Source organism: Porites lutea, chromosome 11, assembly GCF_958299795.1.
Source record: "Porites lutea chromosome 11, jaPorLute2.1, whole genome shotgun sequence".
Taxonomy (NCBI): domain Eukaryota; kingdom Metazoa; phylum Cnidaria; class Anthozoa; order Scleractinia; family Poritidae; genus Porites; species Porites lutea.
Window position 1 is genome coordinate 7116488 of NC_133211.1, and position 17233 is coordinate 7133720.

At 37.0% G+C, this 17233-nt stretch overlaps 4 protein-coding genes across 7 annotated transcripts in view; 2 read left to right on the plus strand and 2 right to left on the minus strand.

Annotated features, from left to right (window-relative positions):
• Positions 1-6145, minus strand: part of LOC140952140 (probable RNA-binding protein 19) — a 63147-nt gene extending 57002 nt beyond the window's left edge. For all 3 annotated transcript variants that reach the window (XM_073401567.1, XM_073401568.1, XM_073401566.1), the window contains exons 1-2: positions 5438-6145; positions 3581-4275 (exon numbers count right to left, since the gene is read on the minus strand). In XM_073401567.1, the coding sequence (XP_073257668.1) occupies positions 3581-4275; positions 5438-6077 (1335 nt within the window). In that variant the 5' untranslated portion in view covers positions 6078-6145. The remainder of the gene's footprint in view (positions 1-3580; positions 4276-5437) is intronic.
• Positions 6146-6154: 9 nt separating this feature from the next.
• Positions 6155-8668, plus strand: LOC140952142 (uncharacterized). 2 transcript variants are annotated; one of them, XM_073401569.1, is made up of 3 exons: positions 6155-6319; positions 6822-7174; positions 8267-8668. In XM_073401569.1, exons 1-3 carry the CDS (start codon positions 6208-6210, stop codon positions 8525-8527), a joined length of 726 nt encoding a protein of 241 aa, XP_073257670.1. In that variant the 5' UTR covers positions 6155-6207; the 3' UTR covers positions 8528-8668. The 2 variants fall into 2 exon arrangements, with proteins under 2 accessions (XP_073257670.1, XP_073257671.1); XM_073401570.1 differs by having other exon boundaries at positions 6825-7174.
• A 24-nt stretch (positions 8669-8692) lies between these two features.
• On the minus strand, positions 8693-12397 carry LOC140952144 (uncharacterized). The gene is made up of 3 exons (XM_073401572.1): positions 11833-12397; positions 10972-11325; positions 8693-9769 (listed from the first exon to the last, which is right to left on the minus strand). Exons 1-3 carry the CDS (start codon positions 12329-12331, stop codon positions 8874-8876), a joined length of 1749 nt encoding a protein of 582 aa, XP_073257673.1. The 5' UTR covers positions 12332-12397; the 3' UTR covers positions 8693-8873.
• A 59-nt stretch (positions 12398-12456) lies between these two features.
• Positions 12457-16469, plus strand: LOC140952143 (cytochrome c oxidase subunit 6A, mitochondrial-like). The gene is made up of 3 exons (XM_073401571.1): positions 12457-12616; positions 13023-13174; positions 16177-16469. Exons 1-3 carry the CDS (start codon positions 12496-12498, stop codon positions 16276-16278), a joined length of 375 nt encoding a protein of 124 aa, XP_073257672.1. The 5' UTR covers positions 12457-12495; the 3' UTR covers positions 16279-16469.
• The last annotated feature ends 764 nt before the right edge of the window (positions 16470-17233 follow it).

The window sequence follows — 17233 nt, forward strand, 5'->3', positions numbered from 1 at the left end:
TTGAAAATAAGCGTACGCGAGCGCCTAAAATAAACCATATGCGCAGTAAAACCAGAGATAAACTCTGGCTTTCAAACAAACTTTTTCTTTTAGATGAGTTAATGGGCAGCCAGGGTATGTAAAAAAAATAGCAATTTGAGGAAGAAAAAGCTGTGGAAAGAGGCGAAAACAATGAATTTCAACAAAATTTCTTCGCCACGCGATAATTGCACTGATAAATCAACGGTGAAACGGGGAACAAAAACGCTGTTAAAGGAATAAACACAGTCGATAAAACATCAACAACACTGTAAAGTCATTTTACTGAAAGTTGTTTCATTAAGTTCTCTTTCAGATCAGTCCAGTCGAGAAGCACCGTAGAAAAATGTAGTGAAACTTCGGTGATGATCACTTCACGAAGAGCGATCTGAAGAGTTCCACATCATCAAGCACGGGAAAGTTTAATAAAACAAGGAATGCTGCACTTCAGCTTCCCACTCTTTCATATATTTTTCGATTCTTGAATGTCAACAATAAAATAAATGATCGCTTTCTCCAGAGAAGGTGACAAAGCCGCAATCTTTCAGGGAAGCGTATTTGATATCCTGAACTGAAGTGCCTCCCCGATCATGTCCGATCAACAAAGTAAAGCTCAAATAAGTTAAATGCCAAACTTGCTTTATTAATGCTTTATCTAACAATGCACAGATCGATAGGTGTTAATAGTTATACACAAAGAAAAAAAGCACACAAAAAGCGTCATTTGGCAACTGTAAATAATTGAATAAAAAGACGGTTACCGTTTATTCTCCGTGAGCTTCCGCGCGATGTGAAGTAAATTTTATTCATGGGGATTGTCAATCCAAATCGATCGTTGCACATAATCCGTTTCCTTGTTCAAACTTTTAACACTACAAAAGCATCACCTTCAGCAGTTCAAGAAACAGTTACATTTAAAACATTTGCTGCGAGGAACACGGTACTTGGATGCAAGTAAATGAAATGAACGAGGTAAGTTTTCATCGATAGTCAATGCGGTTTGTTTACCTACGAAGCGCTCGGCAATTTGAGGGCTAGGATTGTCTTTGTCAGTCTTAAGATCGTTTAAATCAAAATCAGAAGGTTTTTCACAAGGTCTGTTCAACAACCTGAAGTGATCAAGAGTCGAATTATCTCTATATTCTCTCAAACGTGATGCGAACTTTGATTCGAAATAGACACGGGCGGCCATTACTCTCGCGAATTTCTTTTGCTCGTGCTCTTCGAAAAACCCGACCCTGTGGTGCTTCTCATCATCTGTCAAAAAATGCGCAAAAGGTGGCAAATGATTGGTTTATTATCCATCAATCACTCTGTGAAAACAAAAGACGAAAAAACACCCGGGAGGAGAGGGGAATGGACTGAATCCAGCGGCCATTTTTACGGGCGGTTACGGGCGGTTCAGGGAATTCGGGGGTTGTCGTACACGGGCGGTTACGGGCGGTTCAGGGGCGAATGGGTTAAGTTAAAGTCAATTCCTACTTTATGGACACCCACTTATTATGGACACCTCATTATTACTGACAGATTTGTTTTGTACCTAGGGAAAGAAAACCCTTACACTTCCTCTATATTCAACCTCCTTAATATCAATTGACACGCAATTAAGGTATCATCCACTCTCAAGCACCCTCCTCGCGTTGATCAGCGCTAGCGCTTTTGCTTTTAATAAATACCCCAATAAACCGTACATTTTCTGAAAGCTTATTAGTTCCAGATTATTGCTTATTCCTTTAAAAAAATCAAAATATTAACGCGATTTAGAAATGAGAAGCTTTTTGTGAAAGTGGGTGTCACGGTAAATTTAAGTCCAGGCAAGCCAAAAATGAACGGAAGAAGCCAATTAAGATCGCATTCGCTTCTTAACACGTTTGACTAAAAAACCGTGTCTCAGATTTTTGTCAAGTGCGTTTGTTCTTTTGTTATAAGCAGGTGAAGTTAGGGATAGCAAATCATTAGCACAACCTGTGAAAAAACTACTCTAACTCGAAAACGAAAAAAGAAATCAAAATTCGCCGACACGGTTTTTTAGAAAAACTATCCGACAGTAAGTTGGCCAAATTTCAGCCAAATTGGTTCACAGGTTGCCGACTTGGAGTTTAAAACGTACCCTCAACTTGCCCTGATTTTCATTTCGAGAAAACAGTGGAAAAAGAGTTTTGGTGGCGTATTACCCGTGACGAGATTATAACAGATTATAACACCAAAGCTGTCAATGTTGATGCGTACCAGAGAAGGGAAAACAATAGTGACACAGCAGGAAAAGATTAAAAACGAAACCCGACAACAGATGAACAATTTATTTCAAAGGCTCTGTTCTGTTCGATCCTTTCTGTTGTCTAGAAAGCGTCATTACTTATTTGCGACGGGCAGATTTCATTTTCGCATCGGGCAAGCCAAGTTAAGCCAAGCCCACTTTTACTCGATACATTTTCTAAAAGTTCGACACTTCCCTGGAAAAATTGACAACAAACCGCTTCCTGGAGTTTTTCTTGAAGCTTCTCTCCCGCTACAATAGACTTCAAAACAGTCCTTCGTCCGATTTTTATCTGGCGCGGGACCTCTCGTGACTTCGACGCTCGCCCGACCGCTTCGCGGCCAAAAAAGCTTGCCCCGCTCGCTAAGAAACTCGTTAAACTCGATTCTGCGGTGGTTTCAATGGTTTTTCGGGAGCTTTGTCATCTTTTAGCCATTTTTCTTGATTGCAGTAGTAGCAGGCGCGGATCCACACCGGTTTCCACGGTTTTATGGAAATCGGTCAGATTTTTAATAACAAATATCTTTTTTATAATATAAAACTTTCCAAATTGAAAGTTTGCTCCATATCCTACACAACATGGAAATTAACCTTGATGAAATAATCCGCCGATTTGCAAGGCTTCATCTGAGGATAGTGAACTGGTCAATATCCCGTATGAATGACTCAGAAACCAAGGAAAGGGGACTTTTGGGAGTTAAAATTAAAAAATTTCCCGGTGGGGTATACTTACAGACCCCCCTAGAAGCTTGTACCTTCAGCGCTCGTTTTGGAAATCAGTCAGTATTCATTCTAGATCCGCGCCTGAGTAGCCCTTGTCGCCCTCTGCTAATTTCGAAGACCACTCTTTGCAAAACGATTTTGTCGTCTTCTTTCGTCTTGGAGTCGTTGACGAAAACGGACAAGCTTTTTTTTCTTCTTTGGAGGCATTCACTTCCAAAATCCAGGGAAAAACAGTGAGTACTATTCTTGTAGACCACGATTTCTGTCAAATTGCGTAATTAGCTTGGTTCAACAGCGACATGCGTATCAAGTATGACAGGACTTGTCAACGATCAATTAAAATAATTAGCATAGAAAAAACTTTTGTGCTCCATAAGTCTGCACGCAGAAAAAACATTTTTACCTGGAATTTTTTTAAAAGAAAGCTCTTGATTAGCTCTAGTTAATCATTGAAAAATTGCAAATTTCGAAAAATTATGATTTTTTACCCTGGATGATACCTTAATACAGACACTTCTCTGACCCCCTCAGAGTCATTAATAACAGTGTTTGACTGTACTAGATACAGGTTATCCTACATACCTCAGCAATGCTTTCATATTCCTCTTCTCCTTCTTTTCCAGCAAGCTTCTTCATCCACGGTTTCTCTTTAACTACTATCTGACTTGAATGTTTCTCTTTGTCCCTGAACAGCTCTATATATCGACCCTGAATACAATCCCTGTCTCTCGTCAGTGCTTCTTTTATATCATTTTCACTTCCAAAATCAACAAAGGCACAGCCTGTTGGTTTCCCTTCCTTATTTTCTATCATTCTTATATCAAGTAACCTTAAAGGAGCAAAGAAATCTTTGATGTGTTTTTCTTTAACTTTGAAAGGCAATCCTCTCATTTTGATTGTTCCAGATTTTATAGATTCCTTTGAATTTTCTCCTTTATCACCATCATTAATATCACCATCATCATCATCATCATCATCGTCATGTACATCATCACCATCATCATTATCATACTCATAATCATTGTCATCATCATCACTTTCTTTTGTATCTACATCCACCCTTCCTTCATCTGAACTTTCTCCATTAATGCTGTCATCATCAGAATCACGATCTTTTCTGCTTTTCTTTTTTTTATGAGGTTTTCTTGAAGATGACACAACTTTTGATCTCAAGTAATCCATATCTGACAATTTACTATTCCTTGCAGTTTTGTTTTCTTCTTCATTTTCTTCCTCTGTTTTGTCATTGTCATTTTGACTTCCTTGGTCTCCCAATCCTGAAACAAAATGAAAACATTATGGTATTCCAAAAGTATAATAAAAGATCTACGATACACTTCAGCTTCATTATGGAATAGTGCCTAATGAAATGCACCTTCAATGACCATTTGTGCACTCACAAAGCATTCCATCACAGGCACCCTCCTTTGATTCTCTGAGTGATCAAAGTGTTAGCTAATCATTTCCATGATACAAAGGTAATTAGCATAAGCAAATTGATTTTTTCCTACTTGAGATGTTCACCGGACATTTTTGTACTGCTCTCATTAGTATTAGAAACTGCAATCGTTCAACCTGTAAATTAATTTTACCTCATACAAAATTTTTGGGATTTAAACCAGTATAATGTATACAATTCAAGAAAAACAGACATGAAGTTGAAAGGATCTGAATTTCACCCGGTATTGTTTTTGCCAGTTTACAAATTTTCTATCCTTGACATCAAACTGAAATATTCCGCTTTTATGCTTTTTGATTTGCTCCTTTTCCATTTTAAATCAAAATTAGGAAATAATGATGCTTTTATGTATATTTACACTTTCAGGAGGAAAAAACTGCAAAGAAACATTACGTTTACAGCAATGGCACTGCATCTTTACTCTGCTTCACTTACACATATGCAAATTATCCTTCATTCAGCAGACTTTGCTGGAGACAAAAAAATATATCTTCAATTTCTCAGATGCTTGCCCTCTTGGGCGCAAAAGTTATTTTGACTTATTTTTGAAGAAGTCAAAACAATGATTCCATGTTTTGACCTCTTTCTTTTCTACATAGCTTTAAGTCAACCTGTTAAGTAACAAATGGAGCATTAGCAGGTTTACTAGTCCAAGGATCTTAGCTACTGGTATTTCAAGCTACAGACCAAAAATAATACCCTTGCCTTTACTGAAACACTGCAACTCCCAAAACTCATGACCAGCACTCTGGCATTTGAGAGAGGATGCTGCTTTTAAGACATAAGACACCAAAGCTAGTTTGCTCCTGTTGTTACGGCTGCCACGTTGGTTGACATAAAGAAAAGCATTTCGAAACACTGAAAACTTAACCCTGTTTTCAGGCAAATTTTGGGGAAAAATAGTCCTAATTTTGTATTTGTTTTGTCAACCAACATGGTTGTCTACATGGTTGCAAGATCAAGAATTTTGATAAAAATACCTAATGGATCATAAACTTCATCTTCATTTTCACTTCCATCAGAGTCATCATATTCCACTTTCACGTTTTCTTCTCTAGCTCGTTTTTTCTTTGACTCCCTGTCATTTCCCTCTGCATTAATGTCATCCTTTGTTTTCCTAGAGCTTTTAACCTTATGTATACTTAAAAAATCCTGAAATTCAACATCATCTTCAAGCTCTTCCAGGACCTTTATAGTTTTCTTCTTTTTCTTCTCTTTTCCAACAGTTATTTTCTCGTTTTTGGCGTCTTCTGTTCGCTCAGATTTGGAATCTTGCTCCTTTTTGCCATGAGCTTTCTTTTCCTGTTTTTCTTTCAATCTTTTGTTTGCAGAACTTCCCTCAGAATATTTGCTCCAAGGCCTCGGTAACGACAGGTCTCCGAAATTTTTAGCAACGTCTACAAATATCTTAGAAGTATCAATATACGAATTATTAAAATACGATAGGGCAGCTTTCGCCAGGTCGTCTGTTTTGTAACCAACGAAGCCATATCTCCTGAACTTTCCATCTTTCGTGTAGCATAGCTTGACGTCCGTTAGCTCACCCTTAGCTGCGAAAATGGAACGAAATCTGTCCTCTTTTATATTCTTTGGAAGGTTCTTGATAATCAGTCGAGACATTGTCCAAATAAGTGAAAATCAAACAATTTTCAAGACCAAAAAACCATACACAACTCCGCCATGTTGTTGGTGCAATATGCACGTGTTTTAATGGTAGCAACCGCTATCCAGTGTTAACGCGTAATTTAAAATGGCGGAAAGGAGAGGAAGGTCAATGAAAAGAAAAATTGAAGAAGTCGAGAAAACTGAAAGTCACGAAAAGCAAAGTAACATTAAGCGATTTTTTGGAGCCTCTAAAGTAGGTAGGAAATGCTTGATTTCAATTTTATGTATTTTTATTGCTGCAAATCAGAACAGAACCTGATTACACCCACTGTACTGGCAGGAAATGACATTCTATTAATAGATTACAGAGTGAAGCTATTATAAACACAGTTTCTAGCTATCCCCCATTTGGTTTGGTTTGTTGTGTACAGCTAGCAATATAATCCGTTATACCCCAATATCCGCATACAAATTCCCCACACTGATCTCCATACAAATATTAAAGGATAAGTTGAGAAAATTTGTTCTAATATCAAGGCATTTTCCCATAGGTGATGATTCTATTAATTGGTACAACCTTTTCTTACGACAACATCCACTTTGCAAGGGAAAAAATGAGGTTTTCACTCCCCCACTTCATCCCTGAGTCTCAGCTTGAACTTATTTTTGCAAATTGCTGGAAAAACCGCAACAATTAGAACCTGCAAAAATTTGTGCCACATGTTCGTCTCATACCCAGCCTGTCCTTTTCATTTTTAGAAGATAATTCAAAAAGCACTGGAATTTCAAAGTCTGATGGCACAGGCAACCAAGAGACTCCTTGGAAGTGGAAAGAAACTTTACTGTACTTTGAATCACCAAGCATCCAACCTTCAAACAAAATTGCAAGTTTTGATTTTGATGGAACTTTAGCTAAGACATCTTTATTCAAGCACGGCGCTGATGCGTGGTCTGTACTGTATCCTACGTGTGTACAGAAGCTGACAAAATTGTACAAGGCAGGATATAAACTTGTAATTTTCACCAATCAGGCAGCTATAGGCAAAGCTAAGGCTACAAAGGAGAAGGTTATAGCTGAAAAGAAAGGCAGACTTGCAGGATTTGTCAACAAGGTAGGATGCACATAAGTTAAGCATGCAATATTGACTTGTTATTATTTTTCTTTACGCAAAGTGAGAATGCTCAGATGTATGTCGGCAAAGAATTCAGTGGACTTTAAGGCATGCAAATGGAATGAAACATATTTAACTTTCCAGGGTTACAAAATAATATTGGTTTTATCTTATTAACATATATGACACAGACAATCAGTCACTATTTGTAGCAAATGGCAGAGAAATATATATTTTGTGAGATTTATTTGTCATAATGAAACTGCTGCTCCTAGAAGTACATTCTCATGCCAAGCTTCTAGAGTGTAAATAATCGAGGGAAGATCATGATGGCTTACTCTATTTCTTCATTGTTGCATTGAATCATTGAAGATGCAACAATATTTTCCCCTTGTTTATACCAAATGATTTTGCTAAGTAAGCTGCTAGTGCTGTTATTGTTGATGAGGCAATACAGAGCATTTTAATTTGATGATGATGGTTACGATGATGAAGATGACAATGATGATGATGATGATGATGATGATGATGATGATGTTGTTGTTGTTGTTGTTGTTGATGGGGAGGGAACATAGTCAAATATCCTCTAAACCAAAAGAAAATTATACAACTCAATTGTAAAACACAGTTAATGGAGCGTGACGCCCTCAATTAACAACATGTAATGCAGTGTTTTGCTATAGCCCTTATCAAATCTCATAGAAGTTTACTTGTAGTGGGTAAAAGTACTGGGTAGTGCATAAAATCACGGCTATAGCTGGGAAATTACTGATACAATAGCAATCCTTGTTTTTGTTGCAGTTGGGGCTAGTTTCTAATGTATCACTTGTTTTGTATGGCTAGTAAAAATAATTTTCCTCATGCATATCTCGTGGAGCACTTTAGGTGCACGTTCTATTCTGTAGTACAGCATTTTTCATTGGCTTACCTTGGGATAGCACTCGGACTATAAAAGGCCTAGTAAAAGTCCTGTGTCTCATTCCGAACTGTATTGCTAAATTGGTTACTTCAACCGTCCTAAAGGAACTAAAACATTAACAAAGGTTTTATTTATTTTTAATTATTGTCATGAAGTAATGGTTCCTTTTTCAGGTTGGTCTTCCATTCCAAATACTTGTGGCAACAACAAAGGACGACTATCGCAAACCCAATACAGCAATGTGGGAGTTCTTCTGTCAGAACTGTAATGGGGATGTCAAAATTGACAAAGAGAAGAGTTTCTTTGTTGGTGATGCAGCAGGAAGAAGAAAAGATCGTAGTGCAAGTGATAAAGAATTTGCAACAAATTGCGGACTGAAATTTTATACCGAGGATGAATTTTTTGAAAAGGATATACTTGAACACAAAGATTAATTAGGTCTTTTAACCCCTTATAGTGCCCAGCACTTTGGTCTTCTCCTTATAAATATCTGCTTTATTAATTGTATTTATTATAAGAATACAGAAAAATATTCACCAAACTTAAAACCTTTTTACTTCTACAAAAATAGTTTCCTTAACAAAAGGTATTCAGAACAGGTTGGAGAATGTATTACATAATACAGATGTAAATTTATGAGCATTACTGACTATTATTATATTTTATATTGAGACCTCTTTGACTACAGTTCTTTCAATGGAACTTTTTGGTTTTCTGGATTATAGGTTGGTCATACCAAAAGATTTATGCCTATTTGTGCTATACGAACCATTTTCATTTTTAACTTCTAGTTTTTGCAGAATAAGAAGCTTTCTTTGTGCTCATAATTTTCACGATCTGATTGGAGTCATTTATAAGGTCTTTTTTGTGCAAGACTTTCTTTGTTCCATTGGAGTCAACTCCTTCTGCTCTAACATACTCTCCAGCTAAAAGAGATACTGGTGGATAAAGCATGATATCAAACAACTTTCCAACTGTTGTTCCCGGTTTCAGCACAACACAGTCTCGAAGTATTTGAGGTTTTTCATTTGCCTTCACACTGATTGATTGACAGGTGTCAAGGCAATTGACAGGAAAGGCATATGTTGGTGAACGTAGACTCACAGCTTCTGACAAAGCTCGCAGGACACCAGTGTCTCCAATCATCTGAAGAACATTTTCTTGTATGTGCGCTAATTCTTTATCTGAACCATCCATATTTTGTTGTGACTGGGTGTTGATATCAAAGTAGGAAGCACCACTTTGGTAGAAAATGACCCCTTCTTTGCACTTCTGTTGTAAAAAGCATTCACTTTTTGCACTAACAGGCACCATTGTCATGTCAGTGAACTGTGCGTTAAATTTATCCAGATTATCTATTGCATTGGCAAGATCTACTTTGTTGAGAGCTAAAAGGATTGGAAAGCGTAGCCGCAAAAATTCAGCAACAAATTTATGTACCCAACGCTCAGCATGATCCCTTTCCATCTTTGTTATGGCTGATATCCTAGCATCTGTAATCCCTGCTGACTCAAATGCAAGCTGGATTAGAGCTTGTGAAGTGTGATATCCAGTAAACATGTCACAGAGTTTTGTTGGTTTCTTTCTTATTGAATCCCACTTGTCCATTATATTATCGTAAATCCATCTATGAAGCTCTTGATGAATCCACTCTACATCTCTAGTTGGATCATATTCTAGTGAAAAAAGAACAAAACCAAGTCATCAAAATGCTTCTTTTCTGTTTAGGTGGGGACTTAAAAAAATATAATTATTATATTATATTACTTAGCAATTAATGAATGAGGCTGAGTATCTTATGAAGAATTATGGAGATCGAGGAGGGATCTCCATAATTCTTGATATGATACCAAAGCCGAATTCAATAACTGTTTGATTATTCATTCAAAATAATTCCTAGTTTAAAAACATGGCTAAAATATGCTTACCTCCATCGATCCATCGATGTTAAGTTCATCTTCGATAGTGCACGTTTAGGGTTGTTCAGTTCCGCAAATATTCTCCAAATAGCAGATGTCGCCCTTTGAGTTGTCTTCTTGCCATTCTTGCCATGTTTTTAGCTATTTTTCGCCTAGTTCTTACTCTTGAAAGTGAAATGTCCGCCATTTTTCAAGTTCACAACCAAAACAACTCAACCTTGTCCCCAGGTCTTCTCGATTAACGGTGCGTTAACCTACATGAATGCTGCATTTTTTACTTCATTTCCTCGCTAAACACAAAATTCTTCCAAATTTGGTCATCAGTAACTGGTTATGGTGAAGTAAACGTGTGCTTTTAGCCAATCAGAATAGGGGAAATATTTTGAATGAATAATAATTTCATCCTGATCACGTGAGATGGTCACTTTGATACAAGAGTTTCTGACACCATAGCTGCAAGAAATAGTTGGACATTGGACGATGTGCAACTACAATATTGGCTTATGTCCAATGAATTTTTTTTAAATTCTGGTAAGGTCAGACATGATGTTCCGACAAAGTTTAAAATACCAAAGACTACCACTTTGCAGATAAATAGAATCTACCTATTCTGGAGGTGCGACAGTACATTTCCCATCTTGGTAATGTAACCAACTCTGACATGCAGCAGTTTTTTCATTAAGAATTCTAGTAGCAGGAGAAAGGTGTAACATTACAGGAGAATATTTTGAAAGAGGCCCACATCTGAGTAAAAAATATTTCAGCATAGTAAAAGGAGAATTCTCCAATGCCTAATGAACACCCTGCATGCAGACAGTTCTTTCTGTCCCTTTGCTGTCCATATAAGGAGGTTTGACTGTATTTTTTTATAAGAGACTGTTTAATGAGATGTTCAAGCATGAAGATTGCAAAAGTTACAACTTAACTATGTCTCTCCAAAAATTGGCGCCAAGAGTTACCTGTTGTGGGTTTTCCGTCTTCATCTGTCTGTCCAGAAAGGTCAATCACATGAACAAGAACATCAGCATCTAACAAATCACTTAAAAACTTGTTTCCTCGCCCTCTTCCTTCGCATGCACCAGGTACTAACCCAGCAACATCTTTGAGCAATACTGGTACAAATCTTTCACCAGAAGCACTGTGTCCAAATCTGGCCTGACACTGGTGACTCCACTGTAAACAAGGGCACGGTATGGTATAAAAAGCCTGGCCAATGTTTGGTTCAATTGTTGTGAATGGGTGTGCTCCTATTTTGGCCATATTCTGATGTGTGGCAGCATTAAAGAATGTGGATTTACCAGCTGAAGGTTTTCCTAAAGAACAACAGATCATATTACTAAAGTTACCAAGAAAACCCACACACCCCCAAAGGGAATGTTGATTTATGCTAGCAAGGCTAAACTCAACTCAACTCATCCCATCCCATCTCTCATCTCATCTCATCCCATCCGATCCCATCTCATCCCATCCCATCCCATCCCATCTCATCTCATCCCATCCCATTCCATCCCATCTCTAAACTCACCTCATCGCACTCATTACCCGGAAAGAAAAGGGAGAGGATTTAAGACTGGACTTGGAAAAACGGCAGAAATTGAGCCTAAATTATACCCTAAGATCAAAATTTGAATTCTCATTTTATTTTGTTGCCCTTATTCATTTCCTACAGAAGCGTGGGGAGAAGTTAACAAAATATCAAGCAAATTCATCTTGTGTGATCATGTCTGTAATTCTCATGACCACTCTGTTTTACAAAGCATTGATAATAATATGGAGAAATTTGATGCTGATCACTCTTAGGGCTTAAACGGTTCAATTACCAATAAGACCAATAACAAAGTTCCATCTTCCCCCCTTCACATTGGCAGTTTCCAGCTTATACTTCAAATCCTGTGGCGTCAGTGAATCAGGACTATTTTCAGTATCCTCTGTTTCACAAACAGCGTTTTTCTCTCCCTCAGAGCTCTTGAACCGGACAGCATTTTCATTAATCCATTCTTTGGTTGCATCTACCAGACTAAAAACCATAGGCATTCCAACATATTCTTTGCATGAAACTCGTATAAAAGTGAGCAGTTCTTCTATAAACTCTTTCGGCATTGCATTAGAACGGTTGGGTATCTCAATTAATGGGATTTCATCTGGATAAGTTGGCGGAAAAGAGATCTTTAGCTGAAGAGATGACACAGAGGTGAAAATGTCCACATCATCAATTCTAATCATAAACGCTGGAGGAAATGCGCTGAGCTCCGAGAATTCATCTGGGAAGATAGACTTTAGACATTCTACTTCTTCTCTCTGTTCCCCAAGATAATCCATTTTGCAAGCAATAGTTTATTGATCTTTATTCATAAAAACTTTGCAGGTCAACAACCATCTTGGATTTCACACAAATGGTGCAATAAGAAATGAAATGTGATTGGTCGGTTCTTGAGACATCCCAGACGTCTTTTCGGCATTTAACACGGAGTGTTCAAGACAAGATGGCGGCTCGCATACTTTCTCGGTTGAATTGGGTTTCAAGGCGTTTTTATGCTGCTACTGCGGATTCATCAAAAATGACTTTAGCAGAGAAGGAAGCAGCAGAGTCCAAACATGCTGAATGTAAGTTTAAAATGTGTTAATAAGAGCGAAATATATCGCAAAAGCGATATTGTTGTCTGATATTTGGTCGACCTATTAATCATACGACAATTTTATAAACAGGATTAAAAGTCTTGGAAACTCTCCCTTCTTTCCTTCCAACTCGATTTTTAAAGACGTGTTTGAATAGGTCTCTTTTTAATAAGAACTAGCGTGTACCATACCAAAAGTCATTTCAACTAACCGAAAGAAAATTTTAATGAGGAGGATTGATTTCAGTTCTTCAGTAATTTGAATTCCCCCAAAAAACTTCACTCACCCCACGGGCAAGTTAAGAACAGACTTGACTAGCCCAATAGCAAAATCCACTAACCCTGGCCACTACTTTCTTTGTATGCTGAGTTTGTCTTCTTTTTTAATAATTTAGCAACCATGAAGACATGGAAGAACATTTCAATTTTTGTGGCTGTGCCAGCAATTTTGATCTGTGCTTACAATGCCTGGGTGAAGGAAAAGGAGCATCATACCCATCCTAGGCCAGAGTTTCTTGAGTATCCCCATCTAAGGATTCGTAACAAGGTAAATTAAATGAAAAAAAAATGATCCAAATTGCTGTGCTTTTCAATAACATGCGAACTCTGAAGTTCAAATGCCAACTAATGTTTTCGTTCTTCATTGCCATCATTCATCTTAGCGGACCCCTCAAGAAACAGAAATTTACTTTCATTGATTTCAAAAGTTTATGGCGTGTGATTTGTTATTGGTGGATTTTGATCCATTTTGTGTGGTTCTGAATCTCGATACCATTACTTGTGATCGTAATTAAATTTCAGAGTTTGCATGTTATTGAAAAGTACAGTAATGGTTATTTATTAACTATACACCAATCCCAGCTAAGGCCAGGTCCTAAATTTCAATCTGACATCAAAGTTGATGATAGACAAAATCTTTAAGATTGCACAGAATAGGAAGGGAGTGTTTTTTTCTGTATTACATTAATTTCATTCTTCACATGATACATTAACAGCAACTTTTTGTTCATTGCTTTGCAACTTAGTCCCAAATGATACTCAAAATACCTGTAATAAAGCAGCTCTTACAGTAGTTTTAATAACACATTTCCCCCCGTTTTTTTTCAGTAAACAGAGTTTCAAAATATAGACACAAGTAATCCCACCATCTTGTCTTGAATTTGTGCTGAAGAAATTTACAGGAATGATACTTTTACTTTCAAAGATGTTGAAACACACAACATATTTCTCTTTGTCTGAGATTTGAATAAATTTTATGACCAGGTTTGTAAGTACCTAAGTTGACTAATATTCTGAGACATAAACCCTTTACAATAATTAAAAAAATCGTCATATTCTTCTTATTATTTGGGAATGACTTCAATTAATAGGAATGGATTGCATTTCATGTTAAAATTGAATACTTGAAATTGCGCCTGGTCGCTAGGGGTGCTTCCGATTTACTCACAGACGACTAAAATTAAAAGCAAGTAGTCCACACAAGCGTCTAAAACTTATGCTTCTTATGACAATAGCTTCTATGCCAACTTCAAATGAACAAACAACAAAATTCCATGCTCATTCTGCACTTTTGAAACAAAAACTTAAAGCGTGTGGTGGTCGACCGTGGACAAAAATAATTCTGCAAGTAAAATTAAACAAACAAGCACTTGTCTTGAAATTGGCACCAGTGACCTCCACTCCCAGGGCTTCTGCTGCAGTACAGTTGAAGTTTCTTGTCTCAAAAAGATATCAAATGAATTTTGTAGTCTCAGAAAAACTTTTGGTATCCAAAAAAAGCTTTTAGTTGGTCCTTTTTTATTGCTTAAGAACTTAAACTTCACTTTGCTTAAATTGTACATGTAAGCATTGTTGATTGGTGTGAATGGTTGATTCATGCCTCTTGAAACTCAAACAAATCAAGTTTCGAGATGCATGAATCGAGTTTCGAGGATCTGCTTACTTACAGCAAAGGAGATACAGATACTGTCGATAAGGTCATCCTTGTTAACGAGGTTTAGGAACCATGGCTCCAGTTCTTTTCTTGAAATACAATTGAGGTTCAGGAAAAGATTGGCCCCTGAATGTTTGCTGAACTTTAACTATGCCACTATTTATGCCCTAATGAATTTGAAGTTTATCAATCAATGGGTTTCTAGAAATGTGGCTGGGGCTCCTAACTTTTTACTTTGACTTTATTTTTTCTTATGCAGTAGCCTTGACCGGAATCTTCTAACCATAGCCTCTTTTGGAATAAAGAATGTTGACTGAGTCATTTGCTAACATCAATCAAAATTTCACCAGAGAAATATGCCACTATTGTCTTCTGTTGCTTCCAGTCTTGCCTGTAACAGGAAAACTTTCTTTTCATTTTTTGAGGAATTTTTCTCTGCAGAGTTAAGTCACCTGCATTTTAAGAATCATCTTTTTGAGTATTGTAAATTCAGAGCTTCTTTATACCAAAAAGCACTTTTTTTATCACAACTGAATGATTTCTTGTGCACTGTAAGGTCAAGAGCTATGTTTGATAAGAGTACAGACCCTGGAAATGACTGGATGGTGGCACAATTTGGTTTTCTCTTTCTTGCACACCCAATTTTCCAAGAAACTTCAACGGAAATGGGCATCAAAATAATTTTGATGCCCATAATAATTTTATTATCAATGTTATTGTAAAAGCAAATTGAGAGCATGGTCTGTTCTCTTATGGACCATAGAAATGAGGTCAAAATTTTGGTTTTACTTTGCAGTAAAACTACTTGCCATTATAGTCATTTCAATGGTCGGTAAGAGTACAGACCATGGAAAATTGTTATCGATTTGGTAAAGTGGTGAATTTTTGTGGGGCAAACAAAAAATAATTGTTAAGTGAGATGTGTTGATCAGCCAACTGTCACCTGTTGTGCACATTCATGAACATTCCAATCATGACAATAACAAACCAAACAGCACTCCTCATTTGGAAAAAGGCTATTGTTGAATTCATTACTATTATTATTTAGAACAAAAAAAGAAATGTTGAGGGCAATAATTCCTTTCCTTATAATAATAATATTGATAAAAGTCTTTCCTAAATAATGAGTGGAACCCCAGGAGGGGGGTACTCGGGATTTCAAGTGACGGGGATGATCGAATGGAGCCAAAAGTCAAGACCCAAAAAAACCCCTAGGGCTTCCAGCAAAACCCCAAAAAATCTTTGGACCAAAAATTAACCCCCAAAACATCCCATGCCGATTTTGTGGCCCTTATAACTTCCAGAAAGGGGTAATACTAAAACAGAAAGAAAAACATTGGAAATTGAACACTCATGTTTGTTTATTCATCATACCATCTGAATATATCCTTTCCCTCATCTGATTCTTTTTAATACCCCCAAAAAATCCCTACTCAAATCAAACTACCCAAGCCAAATTTTCGTACCCAAAAAAATCCCGCAATCGAAAATTTCAAACCCCAAAAAATCCTTTGATCATCCCCGTCACTTGAAATCCCGAGTACTCGCCCTGGGAGTGGAACATGCTAGGTGTTTGGACTGTAACACAGTTGTGACTTGTATACTGTATTTTGCAGGCATTTCCATGGGGTGATGGAAATCACAGCTTGTTCCATAATCCACACGCCAATGCTTTACCTACAGGTTATGAAGATGGCGATGAAGGTCATGAACACTGAGCACCATCTTTAATGTTTGAAAGGCTCATGTTCATCTTAGCTGTTTACAAGATGTGTTGATAAGTCGTTTGCTCCTAATTATGCTGTCTAGATTATTTTCCACTATGCATTGGCTCGTGGTCCAGTTATTTTTCTTGCTGTCTTGTAATGGAATAAATTGTAAACAGTTTGTGAATAAAAATTTAGTGCTACGTTTTTATGTGCATTGAATGTTTCCTAAAAAAATCCCAATGGAAAAGCTTTAAAATGCAACATATTGTGAAACAAAGCCCTCAGTCTGCTCTCATTACCTTGCAAAAATTGATGTAGTCTATCATTAAGATGCATACATTAAGCTTGAGGATGAGTCATTTGGTTTTGAAGTACATGTAAGCACAGAACACTTAACAATCATTTAAAGGAGGGCTCAGTCTTGAAAGAGGTATGGATATCAGCTAATTATTTTCATAGCAAAACTCTCATAGCTTTGAATTTCTTTAAATTACTTTTGATAAGCTGAGAAGCTATAATATATTATTATTCTGAACAGTAACCTCCTATACAGTCCTTGTAAAGGAAGATTGCATAACAGCCAAAAAGAATGTCTCAAAGAGGCTATCTAGACACAGTTTCACTGATGATATCCAGGGCAGCTCAAAGTCAGACTGTATTACTCCACTGCAACCCTTTTTTCAACCTAATTCTTGGTGTGACAAAAATTTTCAAAGTTATCTCAGTTGAAGTCGTATGGAAGTATTTCATTTGAATAGCCTGGAATTAATCAGCAAATTGAGATCATATTATGATATTCTTACTCTGTAACTTACATCATCCATTTTCCTTTATGTTTTTGTCCAGCTCTATGTCCAGAGCAAGGAAACAATATTTGGCAATTAATTTGTTATTGGATGAGGCTAAGTATGATATGAAGAATTATGTACATTAAGGACAGTGTTATCAGCTGAAGCCAAAAGCT